At 42.8% G+C, this 23,796-nt stretch overlaps 1 protein-coding gene across 2 annotated transcripts in view; it reads left to right on the top strand.

Annotated features, from left to right (window-relative positions):
• ANKRD28 (ankyrin repeat domain 28) overlaps positions 1-23,796 on the top strand; it is a 200,781-nt gene that overhangs the window by 171,002 nt on the left and 5,983 nt on the right. For both annotated transcript variants that reach the window (XM_073550723.1, XM_073550722.1), the window contains exons 22-27: positions 13,574-13,661; positions 13,747-13,830; positions 14,723-14,868; positions 19,380-19,462; positions 22,623-22,705; positions 22,881-22,972. In XM_073550723.1, coding sequence (XP_073406824.1) covers positions 13,574-13,661; positions 13,747-13,830; positions 14,723-14,868; positions 19,380-19,462; positions 22,623-22,705; positions 22,881-22,972 — 576 coding nt within the window. The remainder of the gene's footprint in view (positions 1-13,573; positions 13,662-13,746; positions 13,831-14,722; positions 14,869-19,379; positions 19,463-22,622; positions 22,706-22,880; positions 22,973-23,796) is intronic.

Here is a 23,796-nt window from a genome sequence, read left to right as displayed (position 1 = left end):
GGGTGTCCAGGAGATTTGCCATCGAAACATGATTATGTTCCATTCCATGTGATGGCCAATTCCTCTTCGGGAAAAAACTAGATGAAATTTTGGAACATGCGGGGATAGGAAGAAAGGCTTTCCCCGATTTCTGGGAGAACCCAAAAAGCAGCCCTTTCGGAGGAGTAGACTTAACAGGGGTCGTCCCCCGGGAGATAGGAAAAATTGGGACTTTAAAGAAAGGAAAGGATCGGGCTATATGTTTAAAGGGCCCTCTACTTCCTCCAAAAAATCTCCATGGGTCCTAAACATAATCAAGGACGGTTTAAAAATAAAATTCAACCGTCTGCCCAGGCATACCTTTATAATGGCACCCCGAAGGAGAGCCCAAGAGCAACAGCTGGCCCTGGAGACGGAAGTCTTGGGACTAGTGCAAAAACAAAATATATATAAACTTGGCACACACCAAAGGTTTCTGATGCAGAAAGGTGATTTTTAATTATACAACAGTACATACATACACAGACGTTTCGGTCTAGGACCTTCATCAATGTACGATATATTGTACTGTGAGATTCTTAGTGACTGGGCTTTGTGAGATAGACCAATCCTGTGAGGAGGCACATGAAGCCGTCCCACTGCGTAGTGGTTTGTGGAGTGTGGACGCAGTATCCACCGCGAATCCCAAGTGCACTTGGGATTCGCGGTGGATACTGCGTCCACACTCCACAAACCACTACGCAGTGGGACGGCTTCATGTGCCTCCTCACAGGATTGGTCTATCTCACAAAGCCCAGTCACTAAGAATCTCACAGTACAATATATCGTACATTGATGAAGGTCCTAGACCGAAACGTCTGTGTATGTATGTACTGTTGTATAATTAAAAATCACCTTTCTGCATCAGAAACCTTTGGTGTGTGCCAAGTTTATATATATTTAGTTTACGGATTGGGATCCTACTTGGGCACCACCCACAATTCTCAGGGTTGTGCCAACGGTTTTGTTCTTACATAGTGCAAAAACAAGTCCTACAAGAAGTCCCAGTGCAAGAAGAAGGAAGGGGGTTTTACTCCCCCCTCTTTTTAATACAAAAATCAGACGGCTCTTGGAGAACCATAGTCAACCTGAGGAGACTCAATCAGTGGGTAGACAATTGCTCCTTTAAAATGGAATCAATCAATACAGCCACAAAAATCCTGTTCCAGCACTGCCTCATGGCAGTGATAGACTTAAGATGCCTACTATCACATCCCAATCCATCGGGAGTATCAAAAAGACTTGAGAGTAGCGCTCTACGTCCAAGGTCAGGTAAAACACTACCAATACGCAGCCCTTCCGTTCGGCCTGTCTACAGCCCCCAGAGTTTTCACCAAAGTGATGGCCGAAGTAATGTCTTTTCTTCGTTCCCGAGACATAGTGATCGTCCCATACCTGGACGACTTTCTTGTCGTAGGGAGGTCGGAGACCCACTGCACACACCAAGTGAAGGAAGTGATATCAACTTTAATAGGACTAGGATAGATAGTAAACATCCCCAAGTCAAGATTAACACCAGTAAAAGTGCAATCCTTCCTAGGGTTAATACTGGACTCCGAGCGACAACGCTGCCTCCTTCCAGAGAACGAAGTGACCAAGATAAGGGGCCTAGCTCGCACAGCAATACAAAGGCCAGCTATGACACTGAGGAACGCAATGTCCCTTTTAGGCTCGTTGACATTATGCATACCTGCGGTAGCGTGGGCACAGTACCACTTAAAACAACTACAGTGGGAAGTTCTGTCAGCACAAAAGCAATTGAAAGGGCATTTAGAGGGCATACTATGTCTCTCCATGGCTGTAAGAGATTCCCTACTCTGGTGGACTGTAGAAAAGCATCTAACAGCCGGTGTCCCGTGGCAAAAACCAGTCGAGGACATTACAACCGACGCGAGTGCCACAGGATGGGGAGCACACATGAGACCCCACTCAATACAGGGAACCTGGTCCTCGCTAGAAAAGGATCACGGTTCAAATGTAAAAGAACTATAGGCAGTAGAAAAAGCCGTGAAACATTTTCTCCCCTTGCTTTGGGCCGCCACACTCGAGTCATGACGGACAATCGGGCAGTGGTAGCCTACATCAACCACCAGGGGGGAACGAGATCTCGGGGCCTCATGGAAATATCAGATCTACTTTTCCATTTAGCAGAACAACATCTGTTATCCATCATAGCACTGCATATAAAGGGGGTAGAAAATACACAAGCAGACTTCCTGAGTCGCAGGCACCTAGGACAGAGGGAATGGTCCCTAAACCCCCAAGTTTTCCAACAAATAGTGCAAGCCTGGGGCAAACCGGAAATAGACCTGTTCACCACCGCACGCAACAGAAAGGTCAGGAAGTTCTGCTCACTGAATCCAAGAGAAAACCCCTTCGCAGTAGATGCCCTACAAATACCCTGGATGTTCATCCTGGCCTATGTATTCCCCCCGATAACAATGATCCCAGTAGTGGTCCGGAAAATCAGGGAGGATTGAGCGAGAATAATTCTTATATCTCCGTTTTGGCCGAGGAGGCCATGGTTCTCCCTTCTGAGACTCATGTCAGTGACCGATCCATGGATCTTACCGGAGGTTCCAGACCTGCTTTCCCAGGGACCAGTGGTCCACTCTCAGGTGAAGGGCTTCCATCTCGCAGCCTGGAATTTGAGAGGGCGCTACTGAGTCGCCAGTGAATCTCTTCAGGGTTAGTCTCCACCCTGTTGAAGAGTAGGAAACCTATAACATCCCAAATCTACGGTAGAACGTGGAAAAAGTTCCCAGACTTCATGGGGGAACCTTTAGGGGATGTAGCTCCAGTGGGACCTATCCTAGAATTCCTACAGTTGGGGCTGCAACTTGGGTTAGCCACTAAAGCCCTCAAAGTCCAAGTCTCAGCTCTGGGGGCCCTATATAACTGCAACCTAGCAGCCAATAGGTGGTTGTCCCGGTTCATAAAGTCCTGTGGCAGATCGAGGCTGGTCATTATCCCAAAGATACCACCCTGTGACCTGAATCTAGTCTTAGAAGCTTTAACCAAAGATCCCTTTGAACCATTACAAGAGCTGTCACCAAAACTACTCACACTTAAAACTCTATTACTGGTAGCCTTAACATCGGCCTGTAGGGTGAACGACCAACAAGCTCTATCTATATGCCCTCCGTATACGCAGATCTTGGATGACCGAGTGGTTCTAAGACCAGACCCGGCGTACCTCCCCAGGGTGGTCCAAAAGTTTCATAGGACTCAGGAGATCTCCTTGCCATCTTTCTGTAATAATCCTAGAAACCCTGGGGAGCAAAAGTTACATACATTGGATGTAAGGAGAGCCATATTACAGTATATGTCAATAACTAGTCAGTGGAGGAAAGATCAGTCCCTTTTTGTAGCCTTTCAGGGTAGTAGAAAAGGGCACGGGGTATCTAAGAGTACCTTTGCCAGATGAATCAGGGAGGCCATTATGTTATCCTACTCTGCAAGTGGCGCTCCGGTTCCAGAAGGCATCAAGGCTCACTCCACCAGAGCCGTGGCTACCTCCTGGGCAGAGAAGGCTGAGGAATTGATTGAACAGATTTGTAAAGCCGCTACTTGGTCCTCACCTTCGAATTTTTTTTTTCTTTTTTAATTATTTTTTTTTTTTTTTTTAAGCACTACCGACTTGATCTATCTTCCTCTACTGACCTAACCTTTGGTAGAAGGGTGCTGCAAGCGGTGGTCCCTCCCTAAGGTGTCTTATTCGGTGTCTTATTCTACAAAAGTCTCTCATGTGTGCCGTCATGGGAGACTGGAAAACACCAAGGTTACTTACCGGCAGCCGTTTTTTCCGGAGCCCATGACGGCACCTGTATATTCCCCCCCTTATCACTCTTTTTGGTGTGCACTATAGTTTGGGTGTTTTTTTAGTTAGATATAATGTGGTGGTAGTTTTACCATGTGTACTAACCCGGGGGCCCTCTCATGCTCTGTAAACCAACTGAAGCGAGGGAGAGGTACCGCCCCTTTTATCTTCAGTAGGGTTCCTGTCCTGGCTGGGCGGATCCCCTCGTGTGCCGTCATGGGCTCCGGAAAAACCAGCTACCGGTAAGTAACCTTGGTGTTGTCTGTTTATTTATGCAAATTCTAAGGCTGCATTTTACAGTACCATCAAAAGGGACCAGATTTCAGAAATCTCATTCCCACTTTTTTTTTCCTGACTGAACTGGAAAACTGCTCCTTATTTAAAAACTGTAGCATGTCACTTCTTTTAGCCTTTTAGTAGCGTTTTTCACCCACAGAAAGCAATGAATAAGTGCAAAAGGTATTGCTTTTTGCTGTGTTTTTAGTGAGAGCATGTACAGCAGAATGTGAAACACATTTAGGCTGCGTTCACACGTAGCGTGTTTTTTCGCATTTTCGCTGCGATTTTGCCGCGAAAATGCAAAAAAAAAACCAGCATCCCATGCAATGCTATGGGATTCCGCAATGCTGTGCTAATGTTGCGGATTTTCCCGCGGCGGAATCACATCGCGGAAAAATCCGCAGCATGCTCACTAAGGCCTCTTAAACACATCAGTTTTTTGCCTTCAGGCGCGATCCGGCTTTTTTTTGTAAAACCGGATCCGGCAAAATGCAATGCCGGATCCAGTTTTTCCCCATTGACTTGCATTAGCGCCGGATCGTGCCGGATGGCATTGCGTTTCATCCGTTTTTTGCCGGATCCGGCAACTTGTCTCATTCCGGCGTCTGGAAAAAACGGCTACTGTAACGTTTTTTGTCTCCGGCGAAAAAGCCGGAAGCGCCGGATCCGGCGCTTCCAGCTTTTTGCTACAATGAAAGTCTATGGGCGCCGGATCCAGAAAAAGACGGATCCAGCCACCGGATCCGTTTTTTTTAAGTCTGCGCATGCTCAGATCCAATTGGCCAGCCCCCAGGAACAGATATAACCTGCTAGACGGATCCAGCAAAAAAAGGATCTGTTTCTACAGTTCTCCAAAATTTATGCCGGATCCGTTTTTTCTAAAAATAGCCGGATCCTGCCTGACGGCAAAAAACTGATGTGTGAAAGTAGCCTTATTTGCCAAATCGCGGCGATTCCACCCACATAGGAATGCATTGTTCTGCTTACTTTCCACATGTGGCTGTGCCCACCATGCGAAAAGTAAGTAGAATATTTGCGGATGGTACCCACGGTCCAGAGAGGAGGAGACTGGTCTCCGGGCTCTTGGTACTATATCCCTGTAAAAAATAGAATAAACCCCTTAAGCCTCAAGGGTGGTTTGCACGTTAATGACCTGGCCATTTTTTACACTTCTGACCACTGTCCCTTTATGAGGTAATAACTCTGAAACGCTTCCATGGATCCCGGTGATTCTGACATTCTTTTCTCGTGACATATTGTACTTCATGATAGTGGTAACATTTCATTCAAATAACTTGCGTTTATTTGTGAAAAAAACGGAAATTTGGCGAAAATTTTGAAAATTTCGCAATTTTCCAACCTTGAATTTTTATGCCCTTAAATCACAGAGCTACGGCACATAAAAAAACTTGATAAGTAACATTTCCCACATGTTTTCTTTACATCGGCACAATTTTGGAACCAAAATTTTTTTTTTTTGTTAGGAAGTTATAAGGGTTAAAAATTGACCAGCGATTTCTCATTTTTGCAACACCATTTTATTTTTACGGATCACATCACATTTGAAGCCACTTTGAGGGATCTATATGATAGAAAATACCCAAAAGTGACACCATTCTAAAAACTGCACCCCTTAAGGTGTTCAAAACCACATTCAAAAAGTTTATTAACCCTTTAGGTGCGTCACAGGAATTTTTTGAATATTTAAAAAAAAATGAACATTAAACTTTTTTTCACAAAAAAAATACTTCAGGTTCAATTTTTTGTACTTTACCAAGGGTAACAGGAGAAATTGGACTGCAAAATTTATTGTGCAATTTGTCCTGAGTACGCTGATACCTGATATGTGGGGGGAACCACTGTTTCGGCGCATGGCTGAGCTCAGAAGGGAAGGAGCGCCGTTTAACTTTTTCAATGCAAAATTGGCTGGAATTCTGATTGGACGCCATGTCATGTTTGGAGAGCCCCTGATGTACCTAAACAGTGGAAACCCCCCACAAGTGACCCCATTTTGGAAACTAGACCCCCTAAGGAACTTATCTAGTTGTGTGGTGAGCACTTTGAACCCCCCAATGCTTCACAGAAGTTTATAACGACCGGGCGTGAAAATAAAAAAATCGTATTTTTTCCACAAGCATTATCTTTTAGTCCCCATTTTTTTTTATTTTCCCAAGGGTAACAGGAGAAATTGGACCCCAAAAGTTGTTTTGCAATTTGTCCTGAGTAAGCTGATGCCCCATATGTGGGGGTATAACACTGTTTGGGCGCATGGCAGAGCTTGGAAGGGAAGGACCACCATTTGACTTTTTCAACTCAGAATTGGCTGGAATTGAGATCAGACGCCATGTTGCACTTGGAGAGCATCTGATGTGCCCAAACAGTGGAAACCCCCAATTCTAACTCCAACCCTAACCCCAACACACCCCTAACCCTAATCTCAGCCCTAACCCTAATGGGAAAATGGAAATAAATACATTTTCTTTTAATTTTATTATTTTTCCCTAACTAAGGGGGTGATAACGGGGGGTTTGATTTACTATTTATGGCGGTTTTTATGTTTGGCAGCTGTCGCACGCTAAAAGACGCTTTTAATTGTAAAAATAGTTTTTGCATCACCACATATTGAGAGCTATAATTTTTCCGTATTTTGACCCACCGAGTCATGTGAGGTCTTATTTTTTGCGGGACGAGTTGACTTTTTTATTGGTACCATTTTCGGGCACGTGACCTTTTTTTGATCGCTTTTTATTCCGATTTTTGGGACACAGAATGAACAAAAACCAGCGTTTCATGAATTTATTTTGGGGGGGTGCGTTTACACCGTTCCGCGTGCGATAAAATTGATAAAGCGGCTTTATTCTTCGGGTCAGTACGGTTACAGCGATACCTCATTTAGGTCGTTTTTTTATGTTTTGTCGGTTTTATGCAATGAAAACTATTTTATATAAAAAATAATTATTTTTGCATCGCTTTATTTTGCGAGCTATAACTTTTTAATTTTTTCGCTGATGATGCTGTGTGGCAGCTCGGTTTTTGCGGGACAAGATGACGTTTACAGCGGTACCATGGATATTTATATGCGCCTCTTTGATCACGCGTTATTGCACTTTTTGTTTGGCGGTATGATAATAAATAATTATTTTTTGCTTCGTTTTTTATTTTTTAAGGGGTTCGCTAAAGGGGTTAACTAATGGGACCGTTTTATAGGGCAGGTCGTTACGGACGCGGCGATACCTAATATGTGTACTTTTATTTTTTTATTTCCAAGAAATGGATTTTTGGGGGGAATTTTTTTTTCTAATTTTTTTTGGCGTTTTTTTTTTTTTTTTTAATTATTTTATTTATTTATTTTTTTTTTTACTTTATTACATAGTCCCAGGTGGGACATCACTGTCCTGTGACGGATCGCTGATCTGTCACTTCACAGATCACTTTGACAGATCAGCGATCTGTCACAGGCACTGCTGCAGACTTCCTCATGCCTGCGCTTTGCAGGCACTGAGGAAGCCGGCTCCCTGCAGGTCCCCGTCGCCATCTTGGATTCGGGGGCCTGCAGGGAAGGAGCCCCCCGCAGCAGCGCTGCACATTGCGCTGCCATGGGGGGCTCAGAAAAGCACGGAGGGAGCCCCCTCCCTGCCGATGCTTCCCTTTAGCCCCCCGGTACACCGCAATCGTGTTTGATTGCGGTGTGCAAGGGGTTAACGTGTCGGGGGCGGTCCGTGACCGCCCCTGACACATTGTGCCAGGTGTCAGCTGTGATAATCAGCTATGACGTACTATCCCGTCCCTGGGAATTAAGTCCCAGGGCACATGGACGGGATAGTACGTCTCATGGCAGAAAGGGGTTAAAATTAAAAAATCGGGTTATATTCACCTTCCGACGTCCCGCGCAGCGTCACCAGGCTTCAGCGATACACGCGGCAGGTCTCGTTCCCAGTAATGCATTGCGATGACCTTTGCTGACGTCTCGTCTCGCGATGCTGTAGTGGTCTCGCGAGACCGCGACGTCATCAAAGGTTATCGCAATGCATTACTGGGAACGGGACCTGCCGCAGCATCGCGGAGGCCTGGGGATGCTGCGCAGGATGTCGGAGGGGGAATATAACCCGATTTATTTTTTTTTTTTTTATTTTTTTTTTTTTTATTATTATTATTATTATTTTTAACTTTCTATCTTTTACTATTGAGGCTGCATAGGCAGCCTCAATAGTAAAAAGTTGGTCACACTCGTCAAACACTGTGTGACGAGTGTGACCAACCTGTCATTCAGTTCTCCAAGCGATGCTACAGATCGCTTGGAAAACGCTAGCATTCTGCAAGCTAATTACGCTTGCAAAACGCTAGTTTTTCCGCAGGAATTTAAAATGCTATTTTTCCCGCGGAATAGAATTCCGGAATTCTCGCGGTAGCTTCCGCGGGAATTCCGCTACGTGTGAACTTAGCCTTATTGTTGTGATTTTTCCCAAGCTAAACCTTAATGTCTCCTCACCTAAGAATGGCAGTTAGGATTAGTTCAATTTAATTAAATTAGTGGTATATATAAAGTAACCATTGGCTGACCAAGGTGTGAAATTGAGCAATACCTGATAAAATCAAGGGCCGACCAAAGTGTAAAAGGTAAAGTGTCCTACAAACTCAATGCTCTGCCAATGTCTTAGGTAAACTATTCCTGACCAATTCAACACCCTCTGCTGTTACATTTGCAGTTGTGTATTTTTTCATGAACTCATATGTGAACTTTTTTGTTCAGCACAGTCACTGTTTTTACAGGCATAAAATATTTTTCCCCTAAATTTGCTCAAATTGCCCTTTTTTCCAAAATGGTTTTAGGTTTTCACTTATTTCTGGCATTGGTGACCTAACACCTTGCTTTGTTCATGCTTCTGTGGTGGAAGCAAAGCTGAACTTCGGGATCCTGAAAAACGCAGCAAAACCTGTTTTTTCTAAGCAACTTCTTTGCTGCCAAGAGAGCAGGTTTTGTCTGCAGAGGAAAACGCAGCAAAAATGCAGCATGTGAACATAGCCCTAAGCTGCCTTATCAATATTACCACGTGAAACAGCTTTAAATAAAATCATGAATTGCTGGTTCTTCATTGCACCTCCCAAAATTCGGAATAGAAAGTGACAAAAAAAAAAAAAAATTGTGCCCGATAAGTTTACTAATTTTAAACAAAAGTCAACTCGTCCCTCAAAAAAATATATATATAAAAATCCGATGTAAATCTGGTATGGCTGTAATCGCACCGACCCAAAGAATAAAGTCGCCTAATTACTTATACCGCATGAGGAATGGCGTAAAAAATAAAACCAATCTATCATCTGCTGTTGATTTTTTTTCGTTCTGTCTCCCAAAAATCGCAGTAAGACTCGGCTCACATTTATGCTGCGCTGAGTGCTTAAACCACGATTTCCATGTAGATCTCTGAAAAACGTGATTCAGACGGAACCCGACGGATTATTCCCTAAAATGAGGCAGATGGAGGCGCTGTGTGACGTTGCCTAGCCTGTGATCCAGCGGTGCCTGCCTTTTCAGGCGTGCATAAAAGCACGATCAGCCACAGTTTTGTGCAGGTCTGAAAAGAAAGACACCACTGAACAGAGGTCAGATGGAGTCCAGAGTAACTCTGCTGCCTTTTTATAGTGAATGGAACCCTTGAGGGTTTCATCTGAATCACGTCATTCTGAGATTTACATGGAAATCCCGATGTAAGTGCTCAGTGTAGAGTGCCGGATAAATGTGTTCCCAATGTCCAAAATGTAAAATGTTCCCAACAAAAACTTCAACTCAATCCACAAAAAAACAAGTCCCCACTCAGGTCTGTCATCTGTTAACAGAAATATAGGGGGTTCCAACGTTAAAGGGGTTGTCCGGGCTTTTCACATAATCTGAGTACATATCTGGGCTGCAGAATTATGACAATAAATAATTTACTTTCTGTCACTAGTTTGCACGGTTTTCTAGATATTCTGAACAGAACGTCCAAGGGAGGGGGTGTTATGGCATTGAGATGAGAACTGGTCGTAACCTCCTACTCTACTCCAAACATGCCCTCTATAGCAACAACCCCACCCTCCATAGCTACAGGCCCTCCCCGTCCACATGAAGCAGCCCTCATCACACAGTAATTAATTCTTCCCCTCCAGCAGCCTCACTGCAGAGAGCTGCTCCTCCCCGAGACACACACTGAACAGTGATCTATGCAAAGTGAAACTAGTGAGGAGTGAAAATCGTCCAGTATTCTGGGCCACTCCATGATTACAATACATAACTCATTATCAGTAATTCCTTCCCTCACTGTCCCAGGCTGCTGGCAGCAGTGAGAATAGACTGTGTGATGGCCAGTGATGGGGGTCTGCAGCTTCTAATCTGCACAGGGTATGGCAGTCACTGATGTAATCTGTTCTGTGACAAAGCCTCTGCTGTGTGAATGAGACAGCTCTGTGTCACTGAGGCCTTCACACAGCAGCAGATTTGGTGCAGTGTATGTGTGAGCACTGTGTCTCTAATAACACAAATACTGATGGGAGCAGCCTGTCCAATCAGCAGCTGTAACAGTGTGAAGTGTTGGGGGGGTGTATGTATGTATTGTGCTGCTTTCACAAATACAGGATCACTGCTGTGTTCTTTCCAATGCTGGAATAATAAAGATGAGTGCTGGTGCAGTTTACTGCCAGCCAATGAGTGGGCAGTGGGTGGTGCTGGTCACTGGAACTTGCTGGGAGTTTGGTGGAGCTTCGCACATACACTGCACCAAATCTGCAGCAAAAAAAAATTGCAGTATTAGCACAGCATTGCGGAATCCCATAAGATTGCATGGGATGCTTATTCGCGCTTTCACAGCAAAATCGCGCGTTTAAAACCGCCGCAAAAAAAACGCGACATGTGAACTCAGCCTTATACTCACCTGCTGGTCTGTCCGGTCCGATGGGTGTTGCAGGTCCTGGTCCCATCTTATTGCGATGCCACTCTCCTGCACAGGTGTACTTAAATGCCCAGTGCGCAGGTGCTGGGAAAGATCAGAGAGGCCCAGCTCCTGCACACTGTAGGAAATTGCTTTGCCCTCAACAGGGCAGATAAGTACGCCTGTGCAGGCGCGCAATTCCGTGGAGCCTGTGATGCAAGCAGGAGGGCAGCATCGCAAGAAGATGGGAGGCACCGGACCAGGACCTGCGACACCCATCGGACCAGACCGCCCCCGGGTGAGTACAATAAGTTATTTTTCTTCTTTTGCAAGTCGGATCGGGGGCTTATTATAGAATGCTGTAGATAAGCCCTGAAAGGCAGTGGCTGTAACTTGTCGGCCAAACCTGGTGACATGTTCACTTTAAGGGCATAAAAATTAAGTTTGAAAATTGCTAAATTTTCTTCAAAATTCTGCATTTACTTGTGAAAATATCTTCCTAAATGTATCACTAACATGAAGTACAATCTGTTGCAAAAAAAATGTGGAATTGCTGGGATCCGTTGAAGCGGGAGGTGAGGTTGTTAAAGGGGTTATCTGGGACTATTTTTCTTACTACAAGCCTAAGCGCTAACAGGCAGGTAGTTGCTAGGGCACAACAGGCAGGTAATTAGCAACTACCTGCCTGTTAGCTTGGCACATATCTGTGCTGGCATAGAGCAGTCACAGATCGATCCTGCTGGCAAATCTGTGGCTACTGATAGCATCACATCTACTAGGCAGTGGCTTGTCTTTCACTGAGCTGTTGATGGGGCTTCACTGCCAACGTCATGTCTAACTGCAGGCAATCGACTATCAGTCCACTATGATGTCAGCAGTCATGCCCTGTCAACAGATAAGCCCGGAAGAGGAAGAGCTGCTTTGTTGACGAGGAGCAGCTGAATCGCTGGCACGAGCAGTTAGTGACATCCCTGAGCCAACGCCAGGTAGTTGCCTGTTAGTTTTTAGGTTCATAGTAAAAAATAAATAACTAAAAAACTGGATGACCCCTTTAAGAAACTCATGGCTTTATAGACACTTGTGTAGATTCATGTGGCTGTGCACTGTGACAATACTGGAAAACAAGTATAATGAATAAACAAATGTTGCTGTCGCACTTACAGATTGGAGGGGGCAAAGAAGGCAAGACAAGAAGGCACACATTATTGAAAATAGATATAACTGTAGTGTTGATCTGCATGGAATGGCTTTCATAAAAATGTGGATTCAATAAATAATGCAATACTTCCTATAGAGACAAGTGGTTTGTAATAGGCATGCTTAATGACTAGAGTGCAAAGGAATATTCCTCGATGTTCATCAGAGGCCCATTAGCTGGACTATTCCTGTCAGGGGGATGTTAGATGCATTACCAGTTAGTTCATAATCAGGAAAGATCAAAGTGTGATGCTTATTAGAAACATACAGTTTAGTACAAGTAGTTCTTGATTCAAACCATGGGATCCTGGTAAGGCGTGCGGAGTATTGATTCCGCTGAGCGCACTGTTAACTGCTGCACAGTTTCTTTTATACTCCTTTCCAATTTCGGGCCACCACACAGGACCTATGACTTTGGCCGCAGCTCTTTGATTTTCTTTCTCCCTATCCCCTGGGCACTAGTTTATATTTACAATAAATATTGGGAAACCTCCTAGGGTTTGGGCTACTGGCATATTTTTATAAAGTTGCAAATTGAATGGTGTCACTATGAGGGTTTGGCTAGGGTTACAAATCCACTTTCTCCTACTCCTCATTGGGGGACACAGACAGTGAGGTGTTATGCTGCTTGCCACAAGGAGTAAGTAAACCAGAAAAATGTTAACAACTCCCCTGCAGTATACTAAACAAGAACTGGAGAAGTCTCATCCAGCGAGAGGGTGTATACTGCAGGGGAGGAGTTTAACTTTTTTTCTGGTTTACTTAGTGTCCTCCTAGTGGCAAGCCGCATAACACCCCACTGTCTGTGTCCCCGAATGATTGGCTCGGAGAAAAGGATTTTACAGTGAGTACACAAAAATCCCTATTTTACACAACTTTAGTAAAATTATTTAGCAATTCTTCCCCTTTTTTTTTTCTATTAACGAAGTAAGTGCTTTACAGAAAGCTAACGCAGAAAAATGTGTACTTTGTACGGCACAGTGAATGAGCAAAAAATAAATATTGCAGAATGTTTTTGCTTTAAATTTTAATATGACTCTTGATGCAACAATCGTTCATTAAGTTACGTCAATGCAATGAGAAAATGTTAAGGTTTTTAGAAAGCGGGGATCAGAAAACTGTGTCATATCATAAAGGGAAAAAGGGTTGAAAGTGCAAATGGTTACTATAGTAAAACATTACAATTTTAGTGAGTAGAAAAACTTTTGAATTTTCAGAATATTTTTGTCATAAATCAACGTAAATATCTTTGCCATTTTTACTATTGGTCTTGTTAGAACTTAATTGTCATTTTCCCCTAAAATGTTGAATTACAAATGTAAAATTGAAGTGAATTCTGTCTTCTGTCTCCCTACAGGCCATGATTCGTGTGTAGAACTACTGCTGGAACAAGAAGTATTTCAGAGAATGGAAGGAAATTCATTTAGTCCCCTGCATTGTGCAGTGTAAGAGGATCCACAAGTAGTAAGGACCCGACTAGCTGGCCGCTCACATTGCCTTTCTAACATTTTATTTTCCTCTTGCTTTCAGGATCAATGACAATGAAAGTGCTGCAGAAATGTTAATAGACACATTAGGTACAAGCATTGTGAACGCAGTGGACTCCAAAGGAAGGTGCGTACAAGAAGCGCAAAATAGATGGTCTCCATAATGGGGTTTATTCACACGGCAAAGTCTTGTTACGATTTTTTGCTGCGAGTTACATTAAGTGCAATAGCTGTTAGAAAACCACGTGTGAATAAACCCTTATAGGGAATGTGTCATTAGAAAATGACCTATTGTTTAAATGAACATGTACCAAAAAGCAGCTCCCTGTCAGTCTGGTGAGGAATCACCGCTTGCACTGACAACTGCTTGGGTCCACATACGTTTCAGTTCCAAAACCCAGAAAGAGTCCAGCAATGTAAAGACAATCACATATAATTTAACATTTATTGCATTTTGGTAAAAAATAATGGTAGGCCACGAATTAGGCAGAACCTGCCGATACATGTAGGCCAGTTCTTGGGCTCTTAAATGTATTGATAATTCCATCACGGTTAAATTAAGTTTTCGTTTATGGGGTATTCCCATCTCCAAGTTCCTAGCCCAATATGTAGTTTAGGGTGTAGTACTATTAGCAAATACCTCCAATTAGAAATGTTGTATAGTTCTTCTGATTAGTGATGTAGTCGCTTAGGGATCCATGGTTACAACCACTCATAGTGGTATAGTGTCTGTCTAGGCTAGGTACTGTGAAGCGTTTTCTATAATAGATATTTATCACCTAAACATGAGAATCTCAGGGGGCACCTTAGGTTATTGGAATGGAGGTGCCAAGCCCCCTGTTTCTACTCCTTCATAACTGCAGTGAAGGTGCAGTTTGGATGCGGCGCTGGTCGCACGTACATCACATAGCTCCTTTGAAAGTCTGAGGCAGCCAAGTAGAGTGCTAGCCTGTTCCCCTCCAGCTCCTGCTTCCCACGTCTCTCCTCATAGATTTTTTTTTTCTATTATTTCTCTGCAGGACGCCCCTTCATGCTGCAGCCTTTACAGACCACGTTGAATGTTTGCAGCTTTTGCTCAGCCATAATGCTCAAGTAAACGCTGTGGATTCTTCTGGAAAGACTCCACTAATGATGGCTGCCGAAAATGGGCAAACAAATGCAGTAGGTAAGTGCGCGCTTGACCACATCAGTCATCATTGTCTTGCTCCGGACATGCTATGGTGGGTTACATTTGTGCATCTTAAAAAATGGAATTTTTTTTTGCAAGTGAAAAGACCACATAATTGGAAGTAATTACAAAAACTTGCTCTCTTAAGCAACCATGCCTCCCCGCAGCTTTCACTTTTTTTTTTCAGCACTATAAGAAATCCTTTGATTGCTCGCTCCGCGCACTTAAGCCCGGTTTTCTTAGACCGTTCCATAACTCTCCCCCATATTGGTACAGCACTATTCCATGTTCTGTGCTCTACAACGTCCAGCTTTAGAGTACAAGTCTGCGGTTAGTCTCTCTCACTGCAGACTTGTGAAACCTCACATCGCGAGCACTCTGAAGGCTCTCCGGTGCCGGCGGTGACTGCAGGTGTGTGATTTGCGTACATACGGTCACGTGCCATCTAGATGAGCGCAGTGTCACTCCATACATGTGTATTGAGCGAGGTCGGACACAGTCTAGTTGGAATGTGGCCGTAAGTATGAAAACCACATACTTATGGTCACGTGACCTCCCGACACAGAATGTTCACAGAGCGTAGTGTGAGGATTCACATGTCTGCAGTCACTTTAAGGCCAGACAACCCCTTTAAGTACAGCTTTTGAGCTTAGATGTCTTGTAAAAGGGAGATGGTAAATTTAATCTCACCAATTGCCCCCTATTCCAGCTAAATATGAACTCCAATATGGTGCTCCTTACCTTCTGAGCTTTCCACTATGCCTCAAAAGCAGCAGTTTTCAACCTTATATGGGATATTGGTATACTCCCCCTCCCCCCCCCCCCCCCCCACACACACAATCTGACTGGGGAGGATTGATTAAAAACCTATGTTTTTTTATTTTTTTTTATTTTAGTTTGGGGTTGTTGTTTTTTTTGTTGTTTTTTTTTCAACCCTTGTTGCATCTTTTGTATAGCTTTGTGTTCTGGTCATATATTAATATTTTGCTAAAAGATGTTAGGTTGATGTAATCGCGGGACCCGACCTGTGCCATGATGACCCGGAGGTGTCATGACAACCTCCGGGTCATTTACCTATGGAGAGCTGGTGAGAACATGCTCATAGCATGGTGACACCAGCTTTCAGCATTGGTATAATGCATTACAATGATGGAGCATTGCAATGTATTATACCTAATGTGAAAGTCAAAGTCCCATGAAGGGACAAGGTAAAAAAACAAAACCTTTTTTTTAAAAATATGTAAAATAAAAAGTATTCAAATATAATAAAATTCCCTTTAAAAAATCCCCTCAAAATTACACATTTTTATGTAAAAAAAATAAAATAAACAAAAAAAATACACGTTTGGTATCACCACATCCGTAAACATCCCATCAATAAGTGTCACCCTAGTTAACCCCTTCAGTGAACGCCGTAAAAAAAAAACACAAAAAAGTGGTAAATTATTCTTTTTTAAGCGGTATCATCATACCGCTTGGAAAAAGTGCAATAACGCAATCAAAAAGACGGATATAAATAAACATGGTACCGCTGAAACCGTCATCTTGTCCCGCAAAAAACGAGCTGCCATACAGCATCATCAGCGAAAAAATAAAAAAGTTATAGTTCACAGAATAAAGTGATGCAAAAATAATTATTTTTTCTATAAAAGTTTTTATTGTGTAAAAAACACTAAAACATAAAAAAAAGATATAAATGAGGTATCGCTGTAATCGTAGTGACCCGAAGAATAAAGCTGCCATACTAATTTTACCACACGCGGAAAAAAGGGGGAAAAAAAGCATTGCTAAATTGCTGGTTTTTGTTCATTCAAAAAATGAACAGAAAAATCTGAATAGAAAGCGATCAAAAAACGTTATGTGCCCGAAAATGGTACCAATAAAGCCGTCAGCTCTTCCTGCAAAAATCAAGCATGCACATGACTCTGTCGGCCGAAATATTGGAAAAATTATACCTCATGAAACATCATTTTTGTGGAAAAAAATGATTTTTTATTTTCACGCCCGGGCGTTATAATCTTCTGTGAAGCACTTGGGGGTTCAAAGTGCTCACCACACATCTAGATAAGTTCCTTAGGGGGTCTGGTTTCCAAAATGTGGTCACTTGTGGGGGGTTTCTACTGTTTTGGCACATCAGGGGCTCTGCAAACGCAACATGACACCCGCAGAACATTCCGTCAAATTCTGCATTCCAAAACGGTGCTCCTGCCCTTTTGAGCTCTGCCATGCGCCCAAACAGTGGATTCACCCCACATATGGGGTATCAACGTACTCAGGATAAATTGCACCACAACTGTTGGGGTCCTATTTCTCCTGTTACCCTTGTGAAAATAAAAATTTTAGGGAAAAATCATTTTTGTGGAAAAAAACGATTTTTTTTATTTTCACGGCTCTTCGTTATAAACTTCTGTAACGCACTTGGGAGTTCAAAGTGCCCACCACACATCTAAATAAACTCCTTGGGGGGGGGGGGGGGGTCTAGTTTCCAAAATGGTGTCACTTGTGGGGGGTTTCCACTGTTTAGGCACATCAGGGGCTCTCCAAATGCGACATGGAGTCCAAGTCAAATGGCGATCGTTCCCTTCCGAGCTCTGCCATGCACCCAAATAGTAATTTACACCCACATATGGGGTATCAGCGTACTCAGGACAAATTGCACAATAACTTTAGGGGTCCTGTTATCCTTGGGGAAAATAAAAATTGGGGGTGAAAAGATCATTTTTGTGGAAAAAATATGATTTTTTAATTTTACGGCTCTACGGTATAACCGTCTGTGAAGCCCTTGGGGGTTCAAAGTGCTCAACACACATTTAGATAAGTTCCTTGGGGGGTCTAGTTTTCATTTATGGGGGGTTTCCATTGTTTAGGTACATCAGGGGCTCTCCAAACACGACATGGCGTCCGCTGTCGATTCCAGCCAATTTGACATTCAAAATCTCAAATGATGCTCCTTCCCTTCTGAGCACTGCCGTGTGCCTAAAGATTGGTCTTCCTCCACACATGGGGTATCCGTGTACTCAGGAGAAATTGCACAACAAATTTTGTGGTTCATTTTCTCCTGAAACCCTTGACAAAATAAAAAAAAATTGTGTCCAAACAAAAATTTTGGGGAAAAAAAGTTAAATGTTCATTTTTTCCTTCCGCATTGCTTCAATTCTTGTGAAGTACCTAAACGGTTAATAAACTTCATGAATGTGGTTTTGAACACCTTGAGGGGTGCAGTTTTTAGAATGGTGTCACTTTTGAGTATTTTCTGTTATATTGACCCCCAAACTCACTTCAAATGTGAGGTGGTCCCTAAAAAAAATGGTTTTGTAAATTTTGTTGGAAAAATCAGAAATTGCTGGTCAACTTCTAACCCTTATAACTTCCTAAGAAAAAAAAATTTGGTTCCAAAATTGTGCTGATGTAAAGTAGACATGTGGGAAATGTTATTTATTAACTATTTTTTGTGACATGTCTCTCTGGTTTAAGGGCATAAAAATAAAAAGTTTGAAAATTGCAAAATTTTAAAAATTTTTGCCATATCTTCATTTTTTTCATAAATAAGCGCAAGTCATATCGAAGAAATTTTACCACTAACATGAAGTACAATATGTCATGAAAAAACATTGTCAGAATCGTCGGTATCCGTTGAAGCGTTCCAGAGTTATAACCTCATAAAGTGACAGTGGTCCGATTTCAAAATTAAGGCATGGTCTTTAACCTACAAAATGGCTTGGTCGTTAAGAGGTTAAATGCATACAAAACCCTGCATTGTAGCACCATATTCCGTCACTAGGTGTCGCTAGTGTATCTGCAGCTCTGTCCCAGTAATGTGGAGATTTCTGAGACCAGGTGTAAGTTCCCATTACACTGGTGGGCTTTGTGCACACGTTACATTTTTGCTGCATTTTTTGCAGTCTTTTTTTTTTTTTAATTGAAAGCTGGTTTTTACAGTAACAAAAAAAGCTGAGATTTCAGAAATCTCGGGTACACACCTGTTTTATTTTTTTATTTTTTTTTGTCCTGACTGAATTTGCGAGCTGCAGCGTCTTTGAAATCTTCAGCGTCAGGTCTTTGTGTCCTTGTAATGGTTTTTTTTCACCCATAGAAAGCAATGAGAAAGTGAAAAAACACTCCTGAAAGCGCAACAAACGTTTCTGTGAATGTGGCCTTTAAAGGGCTATCCCAGACGCTCTAGTGATGTCCCCTTTCATGTAGGCTGATTGGTTACATCATTTTCACACTCCAACCCCTCCACCATTGTCTCTGTTCTTGGCTTAGCATTGTAAACTACATTTCCCACAACCCCCTGCTTCTCCAGGCTCCGTAATTGCCCCCGGGGCAGAGCTGATCGGAGGAGACATGGGGCTTCATTTATTTTAGTGTTGTAAGCCGCTGAGCTGAGGTTTAGATTGTGGGAACATTGGAGCGTGCAGATATTGGGTGAAAATTTCAGACATGATGAATGCTGTAATTTTTTTGTTTTATTTTTTTTAGCGTATGTTTTTTATTTTCTCTTTCAGAAGTGTTGGTCAGCAGTGCAAAAGCGGATCTAACGCTGCAAGATAACAATAAGAATACTGCGTTACATTTGGCATGTAGTAAGGTACAATGGGAAAAACGTAATTATAAAGGGGATAAATCTTAAAATAAAACCAGACTGTGCAGCTGGCTGTTTTGCCAAAATGCGACTCGCCCATAGTGGCCAATGGCTGATTACAACACAAAATCGTGCCGCCATTGGCCAAACCGAGTGAACAGAGTTTGGCCACGCTGGAGCTGCACAGGCTGGTCTCAACCCAATCATTCTCAACCCTTGAATTGCCTGAGCAGCCATTCCCACATGTTTGCAGCGCTCTTCTTTCTTGTATTATCTTTAATATATACAGTGCCTTGCGAAAGTATTCGGCCCCCTGGAACTTTTCAACCTTTTCCTACATATCATGCTTCAAACATAAAGATACCAAATGTAAATTGTTGGTGAAGAATCAACAACAAGTCGCACACAATTGTGAAGTTGAACGAAATTTATTGGTTATTTTAAATTTTTGTGGAATGTCAAAAACTGAAAAGTGTGGCGTGCAATATTATTCGACCCCTTTACACTCAGTGCAGCAAACGCACTCCAGAAGTTCATTGTGGATCTCTGAATGATCCAGTGTTGTCCTAAATCACTAATGATGATAAATATAATCCACCTGTGTGTAATCAAGTCTCCGTATAAATGCACCTGCTCGTGATAGTCTCAGGGTTCTGTTTGATGCAGAGAGAGCATCATGAAGACCAAGGAACACAACAGGCAGGTTTGTGATACTGTTGTGGAGAAGTTTAAAGCTGGATTTGGATACAAAATGATTTCCAAAACTTTAAGCATCCCAAGGAGAACTATGCAAGCGATCATATTGAAATGGAAGGAGTATGATACTACTGCAGATCTACCAAGACCCGACCGTCCCTCTAAATTTTCATCTCAGACAAGGAGAAGACTGATCAGAGATGCAGCCAAGAGGCCCATGATCACTCTGGATGAACTGCATAGACCTACAGCTGAGGTGGGACAGTCTGTCCATAGGACAACAATCAGTCGTACACTGCACAAATCTGGCCTTTATGGAAGAGTGGCAAGCAGAAAGCCATTTCTCAAAGATATCCATAAAAAGTGTTTAAAGTTTGCAACAAGCCACCTGGGAGACACACCAAACATGTGGAAGAAGGTGCTCTGGTCAGATGAAACCAAAATCGAACTTTTTGTCAACAATGCCAAACGATATGTTTGGCGTAAAGGCAACACAGCTCATCACCCTGAACACACCATCCCCACTGTCAAACATGGTGGTGGCAGCATCATGGTTTGGGCCTGCTTTTCTTCAGCAGGGACAGGGAAGATGGAGGGAACCAAATACAGGACCATTCTTGAAGAAAACCTGTTGGAGTCTGCAAAAGACCTGAGACTGGGACGGAGATTTGTCTTCCAACAAGACAATGATCCCAAACATAAAGCAAAATCTACAATGGAATGGTTCACAAATAAACTTATCCAGGTGTTAGAATGGCCAAGTCAAAGTCCAGACCTGAATCCTATCGAGAATCTGTGGAAAGAGTTGAAAACTGCTGTTCACAAACGATCTCCATCAAACTTCACTGAGCTCGAGCTGTTTGCCGAGGAAGAATGGGCAAGAATTTCAGTCTCTTGATGTACAACACTGATAGAGACATACCCCAAGTGACTTGCAGCTGTAATCGCAGCAAAAGGTGGCGCAACAAAGTATTAAGTTAAAGCGGCAGAATAATAATGCAGGCCCCACTTTTCAGTTTTTAAATTTCCACAAAAATGTAAAATAACCTTTAAATTTCGTTCAATTTCACTATTGTGTCCCACTTGTTGTTGATTCTTCACCAAAAATTTATATTTGGTATCTTTTTATGTTTGGGGCATGATATGTGGGAAAAGGTTGAAACGTTCAAGGGGGCCGAATACAGAGTACCAATCCCCATTTTGCCAGGTCACCTGTCAATGGCTCCTCTGAGTGTATATGGTTCAAACTCTCAAGATTTTTACATGTAAGCCTTTTTTAGAGTTTGGAGTCTTGTCAGGATTTTCCTCCCCAAACTTATATTTGCATGTAGTTCTTTCAAAGACAAGTCCAGCAATATCTTTGCATGGCCAATCCGTTTCTCCATTACTGAGAAATCAGCATTTGAATTTATATGCAAATGAAGCTAAAGAGCTATGGTACTTCTGAAGCCTCCATCTCTCCAGCTCTATTCCCTGCACATCACCACCTTCTGCATTATTTGACAGCTTCTACGCTGTGCGATTTCAGGCAAATGAGCCATCAATCAAGCAGAAGCTGACAATACTGGGCGGGGAATAGAGCTGGCGTCGCAGAGGTTTCAGATCTGCAATAGTCCTTCAGCCTCATTTTCATATCAATTCAAACGCTGATTTCTCAGTAATGAAATGGTATTGCTGGACTTGTCTTTGTAAGGCTACATGCCCATATAAATTGTTTTGCAATGTGAAATCCTGCTAACAGATTATTTTTAACCTGGATAGACTATACTGAAAAACATTTGTAACTCTTGCTCTAATTGCTTGAAATGTATGTTTAATCATTTGAAATTGGTAATACTATTACACCGCAGTAATGATGCAAATTGTCTCTTCAGAGAGGAAGAGGACTAGAACTCTAGTGCCACCTATTGGAAGTAGCAATCCTAAAAGTCAATGTCGACCCTTTAACGAGCCTTGTTACATGACTTAGGTTAAAAGCCAAACCAGAATCTCAATTTGCAGACACTGTGTTTCGGGGTACTGCCCCTCGTCAGTGCAAAGTGTGAGATCGGGTTTGGCTGTGAGAGGCGTCTGACCGATATCCAAGAAGTATAATTTCTCTTTGCGGAGAATGACATGCTAAGCATGTCGAGATGAGGAGACTTAAAGCCGCAATGCTCCTCTGTGAAATATGCAAATTATGCAAATTGTCTCTTCAGAGAGGAAGAGGACTAGAACTCTAGTGCTAGAGTTCTAGTCCTCTTCCTCTCTGAGGAGACAATTTGCATAATTTGCATATTTCACAGAGGAGCATTGCGGCTTTGTCTCCTCATCTCGACATGCTTAGCATGTCATTCTCCGCAAGGAAAAATGATACTTCTTGGGTACCACAGTAATGAAGTACATTCAGAGCTTTTCGCGTCCAGAACTTTGCAATTTTCTTTAGTTTGATGGGATATTACAGAGCTTTTTATTTTGTCTCCACTTGTAGGGTCATGAAACTAGTGCCTTGTTAATATTGGAGCAAATTACTGACCGAAACCTCATCAATGCAACAAATGCAGCTTTGCAAACGTAAGTAATTTTTGATACTACATAAGTATATATTATTAGTGTGCGCAAAAATAAGGATTCTATGAAATTCAAACCTAAACAATCCTTGATTTTTATATATGTAAATCTTTATGGTTTTGTGGATACAATGTAGTCTGGAGATGCAGATCTATATTTTGTGTATTCTGTTTTGCAGACCTCTGCACGTAGCTGCCCGGAATGGTTTAACAGTTGTTGTCCAGGAGCTTCTGGGGAAAGGTGCAAGCGTTTTGGCAGTCGATGAAAATGGTACATGATGACATGCGCAAAAAAAAAACCCATTGAAAACAAAAAAAAAAACATCTTGTGCCTCACTCAACATGTGGGCATGGCGGAGTTTGATTAGACCATATATTCTAAGTTACATTATCGAAATATCAGAATTTGTAAATTCGCCCCCTGTATTTTGGGTTGCCTTGCTCTCACATGCAATCTGTCTTGAGCATGGTCATGATCTCTGGTGGCGGCCTTCCTTCACTTATGTGTGTGCATGTCTGTATTATACAGTCTGGTCGATCGTCTGTGTTTGTGTACATACTGTGCTAAATTTTGTCTAGGTTTGGAGGGAAAAAAGTGCTGCCAAGTAAGAATGGCTCAAGAGAAGTCTAAATCAAAAATCAGTATGTGGTGTGACCAGCTATTGTTTTCTAAATTACACCAATTCTTCTAGATACACTTGAACAAAGCTGGGGGGTTTGTAGCAGTGTAGCTAGGTGTATTATACTGAACAGGTGATAATGATCATTTTCATATGTAGGTTGAAACAGTCATTAACCAAAACAAACTGCTGTGTAAGGCTAGTTTCACACTAGCGCTTTTGAGCGCAGCGACGGCCTGCGCACGGCCGCCGCTAAGCCCCGCACCTGCCGCGCCTCTGCCGGTTGCTCCGCCTACCGGCGCATGACGCTGCATGCGTCCTGCGTCCCTTATCTTTATCACTGGGGGCGCAGGCCGCGCACAGTATGCGTTTGGCGGCGCATGCGCCTTTTTGACGGTGCGCCGAGCGCAACCAAACTGCAGCAGGTTGCGTTTGGCGCAGGTCGGCGCACCGTCAAAAGGGCGCATGCGCCGCC

This window comes from Dendrobates tinctorius, unplaced genomic scaffold (genome assembly GCF_039654945.1).
Source record: "Dendrobates tinctorius isolate UK_male_01 unplaced genomic scaffold, ASM3965494v1 ptg000167l, whole genome shotgun sequence".
NCBI lineage: Eukaryota > Metazoa > Chordata > Amphibia > Anura > Dendrobatidae > Dendrobates > Dendrobates tinctorius.
This window is presented reverse-complemented; position numbering and strand designations above follow the sequence as displayed.